Below are 20,811 nucleotides of genomic sequence, written 5' to 3'. Positions count from 1 at the left end.
GCCAGGTGACGCGTTTCGCGTCGAAACGCGAAACTCCAGGTAACGTGAAATGCTCCCTCGCAACCTGTCTGGTAGTGCGGGTATGTCTGTCACATGTATATTGAATATGATTATATAAACATTCTGGTTCCTTGCTACCACAGATCTTTCTGAAAAACAAAATTAGACTCACAAGCAGTCTTTGTTCCACCATCAGCCATGCTAGTTTTTTATGCATTAGCACTGCACTTGACCTGTAATTACATTTAAGTGCAATACGAGCTGCTTTGTTTTGACCAATTTGTAGTTTCCTTAGTTCCTTTTTTGATGCACTGGACCATACAGCAGGACAGTAGTCAAGATGACACAAGACCAGTGCTTGTATAACCTGGACCACTGAATCAGATGTTAAATACTCAGCAGATCTTCTGATTAATGCTAACCCCTTCCCCATTTTCTTAGTTATGTGATCAATATGTGATGACCATGAAAGATGACTGTCCAATGTTACTCCCAGTAGCTTTGTTTCACTGACCTGTTCAATTTCTGTTCCATTCAGTATTAGATTTAACTTTGGATTAGATTGCAGCACACTCTGCGAACCAAATACTATGCATTTTGTCTTTGAACTATTTAACACCATTCTATTATCAGTTATCCATTTTAAGACCAACAGAATCTCTTTGTTGAGAGCCTCTGTCAGATCCTCCACTGACTCAGATGCCCAGTACATCGTAGTGTCATCCGCGTACATCGTCACATTGGCCTTTTCTAAGACCAATGGCAGATCGTTCGTGAATATAGTGTATAGGAGAGGCCCAAGGCAACTCCCTTGAGGAATACCAAACTGTAAGTTTTTCATGTCTGACAATGAACCATTAAACTTTTTAAGCCGAGATAACTCGTCATTGGCAGTGAACCGTTGGATTCTGTAAGCCGAGATATCTCGTCAATGGCAGTGAACGTGTTAAGCTGATTTCTGTGAGCTACATCAAAAATTAACCTTGCCTAAATAATATCTTGTCAGTCATCAGTTGCTTTGGTGGTTTTTATGGCACATGTTAATGGATTTAGGCGTAGATTAGGTTTGAGTGAATTATGAACCGTGGGTACAAAACAAGTATGGTACTCTTTGGGGATTGCTGTCACATTCAGGCAGTGATCCAAATGATTTGGTTCTGATCTGAGGTTTTAATTGATAGCTCACCTTTGTGGTTCTTGTTGTCTCTCTTGCTGGCCTCGGCAGTGACGGTGAGGGCCAGCAGCAGCAGCAGACTCACTGACAACACACTTTGCATCCTGAAACACAACAAGCAGCAAGGTGACGTCGGGGCCATCCCACTCTTCAGTCAATAACAAGCAGCAAGGTGACGCCAGGGCCATCCAACACTTCAGTCAACAACAAGCAGCAAGGTGACACCAGGGCCATCCAACACTTCAGTCAACAAAAAACAAGCAGCAAGGTGACACCAGGGCCATCCAACACTTCAGTCAACAACAACAAGCAGCAAGGTGACACCAGGGCCATCCAACACCTCAGTCAACAACAAGCAGCAAGGTGACACCAGGGCCACCCAACACCTCAGTCAACAACAAGCAGCAAGGTGACACCAGGGCCATCCAACCCTTCAGTCACAACAAGCAGCAAGGTGACGCCAGGGCCATCCAACACTTCAGTCAACAACAACAAGCAGCAAGGTGACACCAGGTCCATCCAACACTTCAGTCAACAACAACAAGCAGCAAGGTGACACCAGGTCCATCCAACACTTCAGTCAACAACAACAAGCAGCAAGGTGACACCAGGGCCATCCAACACTTCAGTCAACAACAACAAGCAGCAAGGTGACACCAGGGCCATCCAACACTTCAGTCACAACAAGCAGCAAGGTGACACCAGGTCCATCCAACACTTCAGTCAACAACAACAAGCAGCAAGGTGACACCAGGGCCATCCAACACTTCAGTCACAACAAGCAGCAAGGTGACACCAGGGCCATCCAACACTTCAGTCAACAACAACAAGCAGCAAGGTGACACCAGGTCCATCCAACACTTCAGTCACAACAAGCAGCAAGGTGACGCCAGGGCCATCCAACACTTCAGTCAACAACAACAAGCAGCAAGGTGACACCAGGTCCATCCAACACTTCAGTCACAACAACAAGCAGCAAGGTGACACCAGGTCCATCCAACACTTCAGTCAACAACAAGCAGCAAGGTGACACCAGGTCCATCCAACACTTCAGTCAACAACAAGCAGCAAGGTGACACCAGGTCCATCCAACACTTCAGTCAACAACAAGCAGCAAGGTGACACCAGGGCCATCCAACACTTCAGTCAACAACAACAAGCAGCAAGGTGACACCAGGGCCATCCAACACTTCAGTCAACAACAACAAGCAGCAAGGTGACACCAGGGCCATCCAACACTTCAGTCAACAACAACAAGCAGCAAGGTGACACCAGGGCCATCCAACACTTCAGTCACAACAAGCAGCAAGGTGACACCAGGGCCATCCAACACTTCAGTCACAACAAGCAGCAAGGTGACACCAGGTCCATCCAACACTTCAGTCAACAATAACAAGCAGCAAGGTGACACCAGGGCCATCCAACACTTCAGTCAACAATAACAAGCAGCAAGGTGACACCAGGGCCATCCAACACTTCAGTCAACAACAAGAAGCAGCAAGGTGACACCAGGGCCATCCAACACTTCAGTCACAACAAGCAGCAAGGTGACACCAGGTCCATCCAACACTTCAGTCAACAACAAGCAGCAAGGTGACACCAGGGCCATCCAACACTTCAGTCAACAATAACAAGCAGCAAGGTGACACCAGGGCCATCCAACACTTCAGTCAACAACAAGAAGCAGCAAGGTGACACCAGGGCCATCCAACACTTCAGTCACAACAAGCAGCAAGGTGACACCAGGGCCATCCAACACTTCAGTCACAACAAGCAGCAAGGTGACACCAGGTCCATCCAACACTTCAGTCACAACAAGCAGCAAGGTGACACCAGGTCCATCCAACACTTCAGTCACAACAAGCAGCAAGGTGACACCAGGGCCATCCAACACTTCAGTCAACAACAAGAAGCAGCAAGGTGACACCAGGGCCATCCAACACTTCAGTCAACAACAAGAAGCAGCAAGGTGACACCAGGTCCATCCAACACTTCAGTCACAACAAGCAGCAAGGTGACACCAGGTCCATCCAACACTTCAGTCACAACAAGCAGCAAGGTGACACCAGGGCCATCCAACACTTCAGTCACAACAAGCAGCAAGGTGACACCAGGGCCATCCAACACTTCAGTCACAACAAGCAGCAAGGTGACACCAGGGCCATCCAACACTTCAGTCAACAACAAGAAGCAGCAAGGTGACACCAGGGCCATCCAACACTTCAGTCACAACAAGCAGCAAGGTGACACCAGGTCCATCCAACACTTCAGTCACAACAAGCAGCAAGGTGACACCAGGGCCATCCAACACTTCAGTCACAACAAGCAGCAAGGTGACACCAGGTCCATCCAACACTTCAGTCACAACAAGCAGCAAGGTGACACCAGGTCCATCCAACACTTCAGTCACAACAAGCAGCAAGGTGACACCAGGTCCATCCAACACTTCAGTCACAACAAGCAGCAAGGTGACACCAGGTCCATCCAACACTTCAGTCACAACAAGCAGCAAGGTGACACCAGGTCCATCCAACACTTCAGTCACAACAAGCAGCAAGGTGACACCAGGTCCATCCAACACTTCAGTCACAACAAGCAGCAAGGTGACACCAGGGCCATCCAACACTTCAGTCACAAGAAGCAGCAAGGTGACACCAGGTCCATCCAACACTTCAGTCACAACAAGCAGCAAGGTGACACCAGGGCCATCCAACACTTCAGTCAACAACAAGAAGCAGCAAGGTGCCACCAGGGCCATCCAACACTTCAGTCACAACAAGCAGCAAGGTGACACCAGGGCCATCCAACACTTCAGTCACAACAAGCAGCAAGGTGACACCAGGTCCATCCAATACTTCAGTCAACAACAACAAGCAGCAAGGTGACACCAGGGCCATCCAACACTTCAGTCAACAACAACAAGCAGCAAGGTGACACCAGGTCCATCCAACACTTCAGTCAACAACAACAAGCAGCAAGGTGACACCAGGTCCATCCAACACTTCAGTCACAACAAGCAGCAAGGTGACACCAGGTCCATCCAACACTTCAGTCACAACAAGCAGCAAGGTGACACCAGGGCCATCCAACACTTCAGTCACAACAAGCAGCAAGGTGACACCAGGGCCATCCAACACTTCAGTCACAACAAGCAGCAAGGTGACACCAGGTCCATCCAATACTTCAGTCAACAACAACAAGCAGCAAGGTGACACCAGGGCCATCCAACACTTCAGTCACAACAAGCAGCAAGGTGACACCAGGGCCATCCAACACTTCAGTCAACAACAACAAGCAGCAAGGTGACACCAGGGCCATCCAACACTTCAGTCAACAACAACAAGCAGCAAGGTGACACCAGGGCCATCCAACACTTCAGTCAACAACAACAAGCAGCAAGGTGACACCAGGGCCATCCAACACTTCAGTCAACAACAAGAAGCAGCAAGGTGACACCAGGGCCATCCAACACTTCAGTCAACAACAAGAAGCAGCAAGGTGACACCAGGGCCATCCAACACTTCAGTCAACAACAACAAGCAGCAAGGTGACACCAGGGCCATCCAACACTTCAGTCAACAAGGCCAGGTCGAAACCTGGCATACGGCCGATGCATGGGATCGTCACCCATGTATACCCATACACATTTTAACAATCAACATAACACATATAAGCCGTCATCTGATTTTCCACCTTTTTTCCCTGTTTGTGTTTAGGGATGCAGGATAAAGATTTTTTTTTTTTTTTTTTTTTTTTTTTTAAATAAATGCTGCAGCTGCACACTTACTGTTTAAACTTTAATTATAATTGTTGTTTTTCTTTGTTCTTTGATGTGAATTTATGGCTTTTTGGCACCTATATGTAACCTTTTAAGGTTGAGATAATTGTATTATCATTATATGGTCCAAATATTTCAGTAAAGCACTTGAAACACTTGAAATATTCTTGCTTGGGTGGTATCATTCTACTTGAAATGATGGTAAAATGTATTATTTTTAGTAAAATAACATGTCACGTGTGCAATGCAATATTTGTAATGGAATCATTATGGGACACGGCTAAGAGCCGAACTTAGCCATAGTTCCATAATGATTCCATTTGCATTGCACACGTGCTACACTATGCTAGGTAACGCTGTGCCAGGTATTAGCCGTGTCCCATAAAGATTCCATTACAAAACACGTTAACGTTAGCCAAACGTTTTTTTGGTTACACAATGCATTGCCAGCTATCTCAAAAACTAATGTGACAGGATAAGGTCCATTTGATATGTTGTTAAACGTGTTATTTTACACCGTTTGAAAGAATTAACCCACCTTGATTTCTTTGAACAGGTCTGGGTGCCTGTCTTTCAGGTGCTTGGCGAGATTGGATGTGTTACCCTTGCCATAAAAAGTTGAATGTAGGCTAAGTAAGCAGCAGAAGCACTATTGTTTTTGTTTTAAATACTTGAGGGCTACATGCCACTGGTGTTGCACTGTCTGCACTCACTGCCATACACAGTTGAATGTAAAAAGTAAGCAGAAGCACATTGTTTTGTTTTAAAGTTGAAGGCTACATGTCATTTGTTCATTGGAAATGGTTGCATACTTTAATAAAGGAGATCTCACCGCTGTTTACATGCTTTTCCGATCGGCTAACACGCTAGTTATAGCCTACTTAGCTCAGCTGTTAGCTACTTATCTTAGCTCTCTGCCTCCCGGTAAGATGTTCATGTTCCTTACGCATAACATTCATGTCATTCATGTTGCTGGAAGCTGGACAAGATCAGATCAGGGCAGACAGGAAGTCCGAAACCGGACATTCGTCAAATAAAACAAATTTCAAAGTAAAAGCCCATCTTGATGAAAGGGTGCCAGGAGTCGTGTATGCAGCGATTGGGACACACATGCTCCCATAGGCCAGTGCAAAAGCACCGGCCTAACAATAACAAGCAGCAAGGTGACAGAGTTGCAGAGCATTGCAGGCAGTTGCAAGTTTCAACTTGTTGTGTTGCGAAACATTGGTGTGAACTGACTGACTAGATCCAAAGTGATTATTCCCAGGGATGCACCATATCCTGAAATGTATTTCCTTCAAGACACCTACTGTAAAGTAAAAACTGGCTCAACCCACCCTGCTCTCCCCTACTCCCCTTCTTATTTTTTGTCCTAATCTGGTGTTATTGGCTGATATGATGCTGATAACTGTGTAACCGTAGCATGATCTGGACTGCCTACTGTAGGTCTGCTTGTGCACAGATGGTCCAAATTGAGTCCAAATCAAATCTGCTCCCTTTTTAGCTTGGTCCCCAAATCTCAGAATGCTTAAGCCAACTAATCTGACTATTGTGGTTGCAGCAGTCTGTACCTCCATTAGGATTATAGAAGTAGGCTAATGTATTCGGATATTGTTCCCATTCACATCACACACATATTTTTATTGTGCGTGGTTATGAACAGCAGCCAGCAGCTCCGAGGAGGAGAAATGAAATGTGTGTCTCTGCCTACAGGAGTCACTAACCCAGAAAGCTCTCTCTCTCTCTCTCTCTCTCTCTCTCTCTCTCTCTCTCTCTCTCTCTCTCTCTCTCTCTCTCTCTCTCTCTCTCTCTCTCTCTCTCTCTCTCTCTCTCTCTCTCTCTCTCTCTCTCTCTCTCTCTCTCTCTCTCTCTCTCTCTCTCTCTCTCTCTATTGTACTGAGAAATGACAGAGTCTCTTTCAGGCGCCCTCCATTAAAGCGATGGCCCTCTTTCACATGTCAGCTGGCGGGGCGAACCCTGCTCCTCTGCTCCTCCTGCCTGGGGCCTTTTATGAGGCAGAGCGGGCTCTCAGCAGGGCTCCAGTCTGTCCCGCATCAATGAGGAGGGGGGGGGGGAGAGGCCAAGCAGCGGCTCAAAGAGCCCTTTCGAGTTGCCCTCAAAAGAATACTGATTCATTGGCCCAAAACAAAGCCTCTTCTAGCCTGGTTTCATTTCTCTAAAGCCCTAACACAGATTCCATGCCACATCTTGGGAGCTGCACCCCCCCGCCCGGCCCAGGCCGCCGTGAATAGAAACTTATTTGCATTAGAAAACAATAGAATCTTAGCATGAGGAAAAGGGGTGGGATGCTCCCCTTGGTTCAAGAACGAAGAAACAACATCTAGAGAGCTTCCTCCTGTATCCGAGGGCGAGCTCTGCTTCCGGAGGGCAAACATGAAACAAAATCGCATGAGTCCCTTGAGTCAGTTCTCACAGCGACCCGGCCGTGAGTCCCCTAAGTCCGTTTTCACAGCAACACAGGGGCTTTAAAATCCTGATGTGGAGCGCGTCCTAAACAAAGCGACAAACAGATGCTAACAAACTGCACGCTCGTGCAATTTTATAATTTTACTACACTACTGGACTGCAGACTTCTTATCTGTTTTTTTAAGTAACTCATTTTAAGGTAACTTTGGTTTTTAATACCTGTGTATACTTTATTCTTTTCTTTTAGTGTGTCTTGTCGTTAATCTGTCTTTATATGTTTTATCAGACTTCATGAGCTGCTGCACACCTGAATTTTCCCATGGGGATTAATAAAGTATCTATCTATCTATCTATCCGATATCGTTATCGGTATCGGTAGCGTCCACACCGGCGCGATTTTTGCAAATCGCGCCGATTACATACAAAGTCAATGCAAACGTGTGAGTAATGTAGATGTGATTTTGCCCTGGGCGGTGCAAATGAGGCAAGTGATGCGAATTTTTGCGGTGCAAATGATGCAATTTCCGCTTGAGTTGAAATTTTTTAACTTTGGGGAATAATTCGCAAGCTTTTTTTTGCCTTCGTGTGAACGCACAGTTAGAATGTGCACATTGGTATCAGCATCGGCAATTGGCCAAAAGAGTTGGAGATATCGGCATGTCGGATATCGTAAAAAAAAATCCAATATCGTGCATGCTGCCTTCTGAGAAAACCTTCCTGGCATGAGGAAGTGAGGAAGCTGTAACAGCTTTCTTGACCCAGGTCAGCACACATACACAGCACACACAAAAACATCAAACAAATATTTACTCAGCTCATTTCTGACTTCAAAACAACACAAAGAAATTGTCAATTTGGATCAAGAAAACAGCACAGATATAGCTGTAATATTGTTCTGTTTCATCGGCTTCAGTGGTGTCAGTAGTATTCAACTCCCTGAACTGATTTATTACATAAAAAACATTTTTGCTTTAATTGTAATGAAATAAAAGCTTGATGGCTTCCACTGCTCACTGACACTGCTCACTGACACCCAGCATGACGTGAGTCCGCTGCTCACTGACACCCAGCATGACGTGAGTCTGCTGCTCACTGACACCCAGCATGACGTGAGTCCGCTGCTCACTGACACCCAGCATGACGTGAGTCTGCTGCTCACTGACACCCAGCATGACGTGAGTCTGCTGCTCACTGACACCCAGCATGACGTGAGTCTGCTGCTCACTGACACCCAGCATGACATGAGTCTGCTGCTCACTGACACCCAGCATGACGTGAGTCTGCTGCTCACTGACACCCAGCATGACGTGAGTCTGCTGCTCACTGACACCCAGCATGACGTGAGTCTGCTGCTCACTGACACCCAGCATGACATGAGTCTGCTGCTCACTGACACCCAGCATGACGTGAGTCCGCTGCTCACTGACACCCAGCATGACGTGAGTCTGCTGCTCACTGACACCCAGCATGACGTGAGTCTGCTGCTCACTGACACCCAGCATGACGTGAGTCTGCTGCTCACTGACACCCAGCATGACGTGAGTCTGCTGCTCACTGACACCCAGCATGACGTGAGTCTGCTGCTCACTGACACCCAGCATGACGTGAGTCTGCTGCTCACTGACACCCAGCATGACGTGAGTCTGCTGCTCACTGACACCCAGCATGACGTGAGTCTGCTGCTCACTGACACCCAGCATGACGTGAGTCTGCTGCTCACTGACACCCAGCATGACGCATGACGTGAGTCCGCTGCTCACTGACACCCAGCATGACGTGAGTCCGCTGCTCACTGACACCCAGCATGACGTGAGTCTGCTGCTCACTGACACCCAGCATGACGTGAGTCCGCTGCTCACTGACACCCAGCATGACGTGAGTCCGCTGCTCACTGACACCCAGCATGACGTGAGTCTGCTGCTCACTGACACCCAGCATGACGTGAGTCTGCTGCTCACTGACACCCAGCATGACGTGAGTCTGCTGCTCACTGACACCCAGCATGACGTGAGTCTGTTGCTCACTGACACCCAGCATGATGTGAGTCTGTTGCTCACTGACACCCAGCATGACGTGAGTCCGCTGCTCACTGACACCCAGCATGACGTGAGTCTGCTGCTCACTGACACCCAGCATGACGTGAGTCTGTTGCTCACTGACACCCAGCATGATGTGAGTCTGTTGCTCACTGACACCCAGCATGACGTGAGTCTGCTGCTCACTGACACCCAGCATGATGTGAGTCTGTTGCTCACTGACACCCAGCATGACGTGAGTCCGCTGCTCACTGACACCCAGCATGACGTGAGTCCGCTGCTCACTGACACCCAGCATGACGTGAGTCCGCTGCTCACTGACACCCAGCATGACGTGAGTCCTGCTTCAGTTTAACTTTCAACTCTTCATAACTATGAATGTTTACAGTGTCGAGAATAGGAATGTTTTAATTTAAAGTGGCCAGAGGCCAAAACATCTGCAGATCTACCATCAAGAGATTTCCCTATTGCACTGCATGTCAAACTCAATCAACCCATTCACGTCCACAGCGGAATTTGATCTTTATTGCACTTAAAGTAGTAGCTGAGCTGACATTTTTCAAATGGGTCAAAGTATGAGACCACAGCAGAAGTTGTTCTTAAATCAAGTGAATTGAAAGGTTTTTGTTTTGCATTTTAAAAGAAAATCAACTTTGTCTACCAGATGATTTTTTTTCCATGTGTAGCCACATTGTGTTTCTACCTCTAACAGAAAAATAATAATCTGTGGGGCTTTTCCTTAACATACTAGTTAGTCATTATTAGTGGGTTAAAAACATTTAAAATTTTGATCAAGAAAACATAGTTGTAATTGTTTCTCAGCACCTTCAGTTTAACACTTTCAACTCATAACTATGAATGATTACACAGCGGCTGAATAGGAAGTTTTGAGTCCAAAACATCTGCCATCAATTAATTTCCCAATTGGACCGCATGTAAACTCAATTAATGACAAACAGTATTACACATAGGTTATACCAGTTGTTCTCAAACTATCATATCAAATTAAGGACCCCTAATTTAGTCAACATTAGAGCCATGGACCCCCCATTTGATGATATTTTCTCTCTTGGACCCAAATCTGAGAATATTTCTTATTGTCAGATATGATTTTGAACACGCAGAGAATATCAGTGAAACTCCGATCAAAATAATAAGTCTTCTACATTCTCTGATTGTATTAATTTCTTGTAAATTAAATAATGGTGAAATTAACATTATCAGTTTGCAGGGGACCCCTGGAACCCCCTCAAGCAGACTTGGTGGTCCCCAGATCCCCATTGAGAACCCCTGGGCTATACCTCCAGTACTGACTGCTTCCCAGGAGAGCTTTCTGTGTGAAATACAAATTCATCATCTCACAAAATAAAGCAGCCACTGAAGGATCCTTTAGTTAGCATGGAGAGATCGTCGCAAATGCTTCTATTAATGATATCCTTTATAATTGAAAATAAACAGCCTGCAGGCAAACTAGGCATGCCTCAATATCAAAAGATATCAAATGGAAACTTACTTTCTGGGCTCAGGGGAGCAGTCAGTCGAGGAGTGGAGTTCTTGCCTTCTGTCGCTGCCTGGCTGCCTACAGCTGCTGCTACTGACGCATGCACGCATGTACGCACACACGCACAAGCACGCGCACACACACACACACACACACACACACACACACACACACACACACACACACACACACACACACACACACACACACACACGGACAGCCTCAGCATGACATCACAAACTCACACTTAATCCAGTGATTCTCAACTTTAAAAAAATTAAGACAAGGACCAATAATTTAGACCACATTATATATATATATATATATATATATATATATATATATATATATATATTAGGGCCACAGACCCCCATTTGATGAGGGGAATATCTTTGTCTTTGTCCAGAACTCCATGACTGTCTGTAGAGAGATAGCAGTGATCAGAACAGTCATTATTATTAACGTATTATTCTTATGCATTATTGCATTTCTGAGGTAGAGAGCAAGTATATAAGCTCAGCCAGTGTTTCATGTTGTCTTCGTTTTGTCCGTTTCTGTTTGAAGAATAAAAAACACGATTTCAGACGGAAGCCCGTCTTTGTTGTCACACGAACACTACAACACATGCATGCGGCCACAACACACACTCATGCTGACGGTGGCTGGTGAAATATGTCCTTTTTTTTGGGCAGCATTATCTGATTGCATTAATGTCTTGTAAATTAAATGTTTGCTGGGGACCCCCTGGAACCCCCTCAGGGAGCCCTATCGAGGGGGCGCCAGGGGGCTTTGCACCCTCAGTTCAATTTTCTGCCCCCTCACTTAATTTTTTTTTCTTTTTTTTCCCTCTTTAACACATTCACTGCCAGCCTTTTTTTTTTTTTACTGTAGGTAGGTTCTGCCAGAGGTTTTTTTTGAGGATTCTGGCTCATTTTACAAGAGCCGAGGATTATTTTCTGCTTTGACTTTGTGAACACAAAGTTCACAAAAGTACTAATAGAATGTGTGCTTTCTCTGTCTAAAAGAGTTAGTTTGTAGAGTTAGTAGTTATGTAGATATTAGCCGTTGAGTACAGCATGGTTTCATCGTCTGAGACTGAAAGCTGAGATAATCGCAGTTTTGTGAAATTCAATCAAACAGGCAGAACAGTCACTTTAACCATTTATTTTTGGCATCAGTGAGAGATCAGACATCTAAACAATATAGTTCTGAACGCCCTCTCCTTCAAACTCCTCCCTCCGTGGGCGTGTCTGGTGGCTTTCAGCAGCGTTTGTGACAAGCGAGTGTTCTGCTGCTGCTGCGAGTTTGAGCAGCCTCCCTCCCTGGCAGCGAGTGTGGATAGGGCTCACTTGTGTCTTGGGTTTGAGAGCTTTGATGAAGCTTTGTGCGATTCTAGGCTTTATGCTGCGTGTTTCAAAGTGTGTTTTCCACCCAGTCTATTTTTGGAATCCCCCACCGCCAGCTCCCAGCGCGATAATGCGCGAAAGTGAAAGCGTTTTCGCCAATCCATTTTACAGTAGAGAATGGTTTCCTCGCGCGTTCTCCTACAGTTTTGGCTCTGCTTTTGCTAGTGTGGAGAGCACTACAAGATACAAGATACAAGATACTTTTATTGCCACACAACCAGGTTGGTGGTATTTAGTTTCAGTACAGTTTACTGTGAAGCTCTGCAAAAGACAGGACATACATGAATACATTTAACATTTAACAATTAACATTTAACATTTAACCCCTCTTCCCAACAATAAATACATAAATACAGCACACAAACATGTCAAACAGTCCAACAGGTGTTTAGAGGGTGTGAGGCCTAAGGGGGGAGAGGAAGTGGGGGTCCGATAGAGTTCAGGGTTCGTATGGCTGTTGGGAAAAAGCTGTCCTTGAAGCGGGTGGTTTTGGGGTGGATGGACCTGAAGCGTCTGCCTGAGGGTAGAGGCTGGAACAGATGGTGTGCTGGGTGGGAGGGGTCCTTGGCAATTTTGCCTGCACGGGTGACGGTACGGGAGGTGAAGATGGAGTCCAGGGAGGGGAGGTCACAACCAATGATTTTGGAGGCCTTTTTGATGATGCGTTGAAGTTTGTTTATAAGGGATTTGTTGGCTGTGCCGAACCAGACTGTGATGGATGAGGTGAGGATGCTCTGGATTATTGCAGTATAGAAGCGGACCAGCAGGTGGCGTTTGACCCTGTACTTCCTCAGTTGTCTGAGGAAGTACAGTCGCTGTTGAGCCTTTTTCGTGATGGAGGTGATGTTGGTGTCCCATTTTAGGTTATTGTTTATGTGTGTGCCGAGGAATTTGAATGAGTCAGTTGGGGTTATGGGTTGGTCAGAGATTATTAGTGGGAGTTTGAGTGTCTTTTTTGCAGTCCTGAAGTCAATTGTTATTTCTGTAGTTTTGGAGGTGTTGAGCAGGAGGTTGTTGTTTGAGCACCACTCCACTGCCCTGTCCACCTCACGCCGGTATGAAGATTCATCGTTGTCAGAGATGAGGCCTAGGATGGTGGTGTCGTCTGCGTATTTGAACAGCATGACTGAACTGACCAGGGAAGTGAGTAGGTTTGTGTAGAGGGAGAAGAACCAGGAGGAGAGGACACAACCTTGAGGGGCGCCAATGCTGAGGGACAGGGAGCGGGATGAGTGGTTGTTTACTTTGACTGTTTGGGTTCTGTTGCTTAGGAAGTCATGGATCCAGTAGTTTATGGCTGGGTTGATGTTCATGTCCTGTAATTTGGAGAATAGTTTGTTGGGGGAGATGGTGTTGAAGGCTGAACTGAAGTCAATGAACAAAATGCGTGCATATGTGTTAGGGGTTTCTAAGTGCAGGAGTGTGTGATGGAGTGCCAAACTGATGGCATCCTCTACTGACCTGTTGGCACGGTAGGCAAATTGATATGGGTCCAATTGGGATGATGTGGTGGATTTGAGGTAGTCCAGGACCAGGTGCTCGAATGCCTTCATGGCTACTGATGTGAGGGCTATGGGCCTGTAGTCATTGAGGCAGGTTATTTTGGTGGATTTGGGGACTGGGATAATGGTGGACTGCTTAAAGCACTGTGGGACTGAGCATTGAATTAGGGATGAGTTGTATATGTCAGTGAATACGGGGGCGAGCTGGTCAGCACAGTAGTTGAGCACTGCGGGGGATAGATGGTCGGGTCCTGCTGCTTTCCTTTTATTGCTTTTTTTGAAGATGGCCCTCACTTTGTCCTCCTGGATGATGAAGGGGGGAGAGAGGAGGGGGGGCTGAGGAGGGGGGCAGGGGGAAGTGTCGGGATCAAACCTAGCATAGAATTTATTTAGTTTATCGGGGAGGTCGGGGTCCTCATCTGTAGCTGGGGGGGCCCGTGTTTTGTAATTTGTTATCTGTTGGAGGTTTTTCCAGACTGCTCTGGAGTCGTTGTCTTTGAATTGTTCTTCCAGTTTTATTGAGTGATTTGATTTGGCCTTCCTGATAGCAGACCGTAGTTCATATTTTGCAGATTTGTATGTTTCCTTATCGCCACTGAGAAATGCTGAGTTCTTCTTCTTGCGTAGTGCTGCTAAATCCTTGTCTGTCGCCACTTAGTGGGTCCGTGGAATGGGTTGTACATGTTCGCCGGCTCCAATATTTTTATAGGAGACGTGGGGAGCGTTGATCCACGTCCCACCGTCAAAATTTTTTTTTTTTTTTTAAGCCGAGATAACTCGTCATTGGCAGTGAACCGTTGGATTCTGTAAGCCGAGATATCTCGTCAATGGCAGTGAACGTGTTAAGAATAGTTCATCTATAAAGGCCAGTTAGGCAATGTTTGTACCTGACATGTTGCGGCTGCTGTTTCTGCAAAATCTGCCCCCTCCCCAGTTATAACCGCCCCCTCAGTCATTTCATTCTGGCGCCGGCCCTGCTACAGGTGTGTCAATTGGGAGGCAACATACCAGAAAAGCTGGGGACTTCTTTGTACTGTTATTTCCACTTGCCATATATCTCTATTTATTCTATCTTACCTACTGTATTTAATCATATATCTCTATTTATTCTATCTTACCTACTGTATTTAATCATATATCTCTATTTATTCTATCTTACCTACTGTATTTAATCAAAGTTTAGACTGATACATCTCTTAGGACCATCTAGTAGCCTAGTACTTTTTAGGGTCTTGGGTTAGTCTTAGGTGCCTTAGGTTAGTCTTAGGTCCCTTAGGTTAGTCTTAGATGTCTTTGGTTAGTCTTACTAAGATGTCTTGTAATCATAGTTTTAGGTGTTTTAGGTTGTAAATTATACTATATAGGTTTAGGGTTAGGGCACTTTCAAAATCTAGACATGCTAGTAAACATATATTTTTGTGTCCCATTTCACATACCTCCATTATGTCTCATATTATTGCACCTGTGTTTTGACTGATTTGTGAATGAACTGAACTGAGCTAATATTTGCTGATCCGACAAGCTGTCCCTGTGTGCTGCATGTAGGGCGGAGGTCACCTGCAGACAGGTGTGTGCGTGTGTGGGTGTGTGTGTGTGTGGGTGTGTGTGTGTGTGTGTGGGGTGGGGGGGAGCTACGCCTGTTTCCTCCGTCACCGAGGCAACAGGCAGCCTGGGTCAAAATTCACTCAGTCAGTTACAGTGTGGAGAGTTCTGAAGTTCTGCTGCAGTGCAACAGTCCACTGAAAGAAGCATTCACAACTTTGACTTTAAGTAAAAGTAGCAATGCCATAGTGTAAAAGAGATTGTTACAAGTAAAAGTCCTGCGTTCAAAATGTTATGTCAAAGTACAAAAGTAGGCTAAGCATAAAAATATACTTAAGTAGCAAAGTAAAAGTAGTCATTATGCAGAATGGCCCATTTTAGGTTATTCATTCATTCTTTTTTTATATAATAATTATTATTATTATTATTACTACTGCTGGGTAGCTTAACCTATGAGAATATATAATGTATTAGTTGATTTATAATTTGTATTAATAATCTAAAACAGCAAAGTAACTAAAGCTGTCAAATACATATAGTGGAGTAAAAGGTACAATATTTCCCTCAGAAATGTAATGGGGTGGAAGTGTAAAGTAGGATAAATTGGAAATACTCAAGTAAAGTACAAGTACCTCTGAATTGTATATACTTGAGTAAATGCACTTAGTTACATTTCACCACTGCTCTCAGTCTATTTACTGTATATTATTTTGGCATGTTTGTCTTTATTAGAGAATAATAAGTAAAGAGACACAGAGAGGGGTTGACTTGTGATAAAAGTCCTGGATTCAAACCTGAGACGTTGCACTCGAGTCTTCTGAGCCACTACTCCAAGAGCCATCAAGACAGTGCCACTGTAGTCTAGTTTGTACTCCTAGGGTGTCCCTCCCTCCCCAGCTATGGTGCTCTGGGCTTCTCCTCTTTGGCAAACAGAGCGGCTAAGCAGAAGATCTTCCCTCCCTGCGCTCTAATGGATCAGTCATGGATGGAGGCCATTGTTGGAGGCTGCAGCTTGGAAAGGGAGCAGGGTGGCCTCCTTCAGGTCCTCTCCCCTCTCCATCCCCCCCTCTGTCAGTTTAACCTCCCCTCGTCCCCGCTGCCACATTCCTCTCTCAGAACTCCAGTCAACCTTCTGAGATTCTTCAGGATTTAAAAAGCTTTGTATCATTACATCAGTAGTATATCAGAAAACTGTAAACAGTTTTGAAGCCATTCATTTAGTTTGACAGTTATTGATTTGAGTTCAGTTGCGGACCTGTGATGTAATTTGTGCACGAATGACATCACTGGTGTATCAATGTACAAATCCGAGCTCACGGGTACGGATTTCAAAGCTGTTTTTCCCCCAGGTGACCCCAGTGAAAACCTCCGTAAAAACCTGAGACGTAAAACGCATCACTTATTGTGTATTACTTTAAAGGCAAGTGCGTTCGAATCCTCCCCAAGTGGCCACTTGTGATGTTGCTGCTACACATCACCAGGTGCTGAAGGGAAGCAGAGGAGGAGGGCGGCCAACGTCTGTTCTGCCTCCAAAAATTGTTTCATGTCGACAAGACCCTTATGATCCTATTTTATAGATCTTACATTGAGTCTGTTCTTATGTTTTCTTTCATTTGTTAGTATGGGCACCTCAGCGACAAGGCCACAAACTCACTATCCAAGATAGTGAAAGTGAGCAGTTAGTAAGATTATAGGAGTCCAGCATGCTGTCTGAGCTGTTCGAAGGAAGACCAGAGCCACCCAACAGCTCCCATTCCTATACATTCACCTCATTAAAAAATATAATATCAGTTACCATTTCTATGCCGATGACACACAGCTTTATCTCTCCTTTGACTCTAATGATGCCAATCAATTAAATAACCTCCACATGTCACGTGCATTGCAGATATCAACAACTGGATGGCATCAAATTTCATCGTCATAGCTCGAGACTCATCGCAGAATTACATTTCCTCCCATCTTGGCCCCTTCTCATCTAACATTACTAACTCTTGTAGAAATCTCTGTATCATATTTGACAACCATCTCGACCAGCATATAAATTCCGTTGTCAAATCATGTTTTTTCCAAAGAACATTTTCAAAAATTATGTCATTCTTATCCGCTAGAAATCTGGAAACAGTAATTCATGCAATTACTCCTTCTGGCACATGTACAGATTACCCCCTATTAACTCATTCTCTGCCAGGGTCATTTCGGTCTGTGTGCTCCCAGTGCCAGGATTTTGAGCATATTTCCTGATCTTCCAGGACCCACAGAATATTCTGTGCTAGGAATAAAATTACACAACATATCTCACAATAAGGCAGAGACTCTCTTCGTACCCCTTGTAAAAAACTGAAACTCTCCCATGTTTCCTTGTTTAGTTACAAGCAGTGGAAGTTAGCTTGTTTTCACTAGAAATGCCCTCCTTTGGACAGAAATATGAGAAAAATAGGTTTTTAGTGAAGGACACCGTTTCAAGCAGAACTCTCTTTTGAGCCTTTTATTTTTTGCCTCAGTGACACATCAGACATATACAGTATTTGTTTTCCCAAATAAATAAATAAAAAATAAAAAATAAGAGAATGTATTTTACAGTTGCCATGTGGATTTTTAGCTTAGCTTGATAAAAGCATAAACAAATGGAACGAACCCTTATGTGGTCACACTCACACACTCTCTCTCTCTCTCTCACACACACACACACACACACACACACACACACACACACACACACACACAGGAATAACGAGTGCTGTAACGTTACCTGCTGTCACGTTACCTCTCATAACTAACGTTAGCACAGAAGATCACACAATAGCTACGTTAGTGCTGTAAACTTTGAAATGTTTATGTGACACATGTTTCGCCTTGGTTGCTGGGGACGGGTGTGTGACGCGGTTTGACGCGTTTGACGTATCCATGTGATTCCCCCTCCCTTGAGTGTGAAGGGAGCTCTCCCTTGAGGGAGAGCTGGCAAGAGGAAACGTGAAGCGAGTCATGCCGGCGGCATAAGTTATAAACAATGCGTGACAATTATACTCGAATGTTGTGTGTGTGATCATTTCATCTCAAACGCGATACAAAAAATAGGCTACTTTTTACCATCGTCATCGCTCTCTCCAAGTGGCACTCATTTCTCCTCCTCCGATTCATCTGTGTCAGACCAGAACGCTGTGAAGGGGAGCCTTCGTCGCAATGGCGCTCCGTCGTGGAGCAATAACAAAAACGCTGGCGCCTTCCTCGCCATCGTCACCAGCCGAGAACTCTGGATCGGACTCTGTTTCGACCACAGGCGCCACCCATAAATACTAAACTAGCGGGTTCCTTTTATCAGTTTGACTTGAAACAATGTCACAGGCTGGGAAAGTGTCTGATGTAATGTAAACAGCCAAAACATGAAAGTACGTCCGAGTACGTCTTTGGCACAGAACGCCATTGTTAAAAGTACGTCCGGGTACGTCTTTGGCAGAGAATGAGTTAAGAGTAATAGGTATAAACACTCCTTTACCCCCACAGCCATTTATCTTGTGAATACCGGCCAGGGGAGGAGCTAGCGAGTCCTTAGGCCAGTGGTTCTCAAATGGGGGTCCGTGGCACTTTGCCAGGGGGTCCGCGAAAAGATTTCAGGTAAAAAAAAAAAAGGAAAAAAAAATTATTAAAAGAAAAAAGCTACATGTTACTTATTCCTTCTCAAACTACTTCCTACATGGTGCTAGTCTATCAAAATATCTTGGCTGTCATTGATTGTGTTGCATAGTGGTTTTCTGGATTGTTGACAAATTGTGATATTGTAAGTCGCTTTGTACAAAACAAAAGCGTCTGCTAAATGACGTAATGTAAATGTAATGTAATAAAAAATAGATATATATATATTTTTTTGCAAAATCTTCATAGTTCAACGAAAATAGTTTATGCTTTAAAACTAAAAAGGTTCATGGATTACATTCTAATAACAAACCTATCAAATTAAAAGTCAAGCACATTACCGTGGAAACAATTAAGCTTAGCCAAAAATCACAAATCAGAATGAGGGGGTCCCCGGTATATTTTCTATCTTGTAAGGGGTCCTTGGCTGAAAAACATTTGAGAACCTCTGCCTTAGGCTACTCACAAAAGGTTTGTTGTTGTGTCTAGATAATGATGACGAGCATGCACTTTATGGACACATTCCAGTACTGTCAATTTGATCTGTCTTGTACATTTTTTTAGTTGTTGTTATGATATTGCACTATGTGAAGGTTGGACTAGTTGTTGGCGTTCTAGTGCACTGTATTCAGCCCACCTCCCTCCCCATTATTGTACTGTATACTTTTATGTATTGTTCTTGCTGCAAAACAATTTCCCTTCAGGGACACAATGAAGTTGAAGTTGAGCCTGTTAAACGACAAATAATGCCAACATCAGTGAGCAGCAACGAACCAAAGTCTGGACACGCCCAACGTCCACCCAGTGAACCCTGCAGTGTTGGGCAAGTTACTCTGGAAAAGTAATTAGTTACTGATTACTGATTACTCCTTAAAAAAGTAATACAAGTTACTGTACTGATTACTTTTTCAAAAAGTAACTAATTACGTTACTAGTTACGTTATAGTTACTTTAAGTAAACTTTTTTACCCCAAAATACCTTACACTTAAGTTGTTACATGTCTAGCATGTCACTGTATTAATTATTTTCGCTTTGGTATTATGTTAAAAGAAACGCCAAAGGCGTTTTACTTTGAAATTCGGTTAGAAAGAACAGGAAGTAGTGTGTTGAGAGTGGCTAGCTTCACACGGGGAAAATACGTGAAATGATAGTCAGAGATACAGTCTATGATAACGTAAGTGTAAAGAAACATGCTGTTACTGTGGTAATGAAACAACACAGCCTCAATGCAAACGTTTCAAGCTTCGTTGCTGTAAGAAAAGTGATGATAGTCAGAAGGCTTTGACCATAAGGTCAAAGTATACAAAGTGTAGAACACTTACCCAAAGTGGATCTGTTAATCCAGTGAGCTGTTACAGCCAAATCTACCTCACCCAGCGTCGCCTTCAATTTAGCCTCCATCCCCGCATATTCTCTCTCGAGGTAGCCAGCAAACGTCTTTCTCTGTGGCAGCTTGACATTATTCTTCGTGGCTATTTTATCTAGGCTATCATGCATCGATATGAGGGCGAGTCAACAGTGCAAATAGGTAGCATCTGCCAAGCTGCTCGCACATAGTTTACAAAGGACAATAATGTTATTTGCCTCTTTGACCAAGACAAACTCAAAATTAATGGCATGAATACCTCCAGCTTTTGAACGCATATTTCTCTTCTCCTGGCTTCAGCCTCCACCATGCTGCTTCAGTTTGTTTTGAAGTAACCACCTGTCGCGCCGATACGTCATGACGTATGTGCGGCGCGACAGGTCTACCTGAGTCCGTGAGGATTACTTTTTCTTTTCTTCTCTTTTTACATAGAAAACACTGCATT

General features: G+C 44.6%; 1 protein-coding gene across 11 annotated transcripts in view; it reads right to left on the bottom strand.

Moving 5' to 3' along the window:
- The window catches only part of LOC310800312 (midkine-B-like), a 32,567-nt gene extending 11,895 nt beyond the window's left edge, over nt 1-20,672 (bottom strand). For 2 of the 11 annotated variants that reach the window (XM_083662897.1, XM_083662903.1), the window contains exons 1-3: nt 20,323-20,658; nt 10,929-11,006; nt 1,187-1,278 (exon numbers count right to left, since the gene is read on the bottom strand). In XM_083662897.1, the coding sequence (XP_083519023.1) occupies nt 1,187-1,277 (91 nt within the window). In that variant the 5' untranslated portion in view covers nt 1,278; nt 10,929-11,006; nt 20,323-20,658. Of the gene's footprint in view, nt 1-1,186; nt 1,279-5,490; nt 5,891-10,928; nt 11,010-20,322 lie in introns of those variants that run through there. The other 9 variants (XM_083662900.1, XM_083662894.1, XM_083662893.1 and 6 more) reach the window with 7 other exon arrangements.
- Nucleotides 20,673-20,811: the final 139 nt, after the last annotated feature.

The sequence above is a fragment of the Poromitra crassiceps genome (assembly GCF_964638095.1).
Source record: "Poromitra crassiceps genome assembly, chromosome: 30".
NCBI classification, from domain to species: domain Eukaryota; kingdom Metazoa; phylum Chordata; class Actinopteri; order Beryciformes; family Melamphaidae; genus Poromitra; species Poromitra crassiceps.
This window is presented reverse-complemented; position numbering and strand designations above follow the sequence as displayed.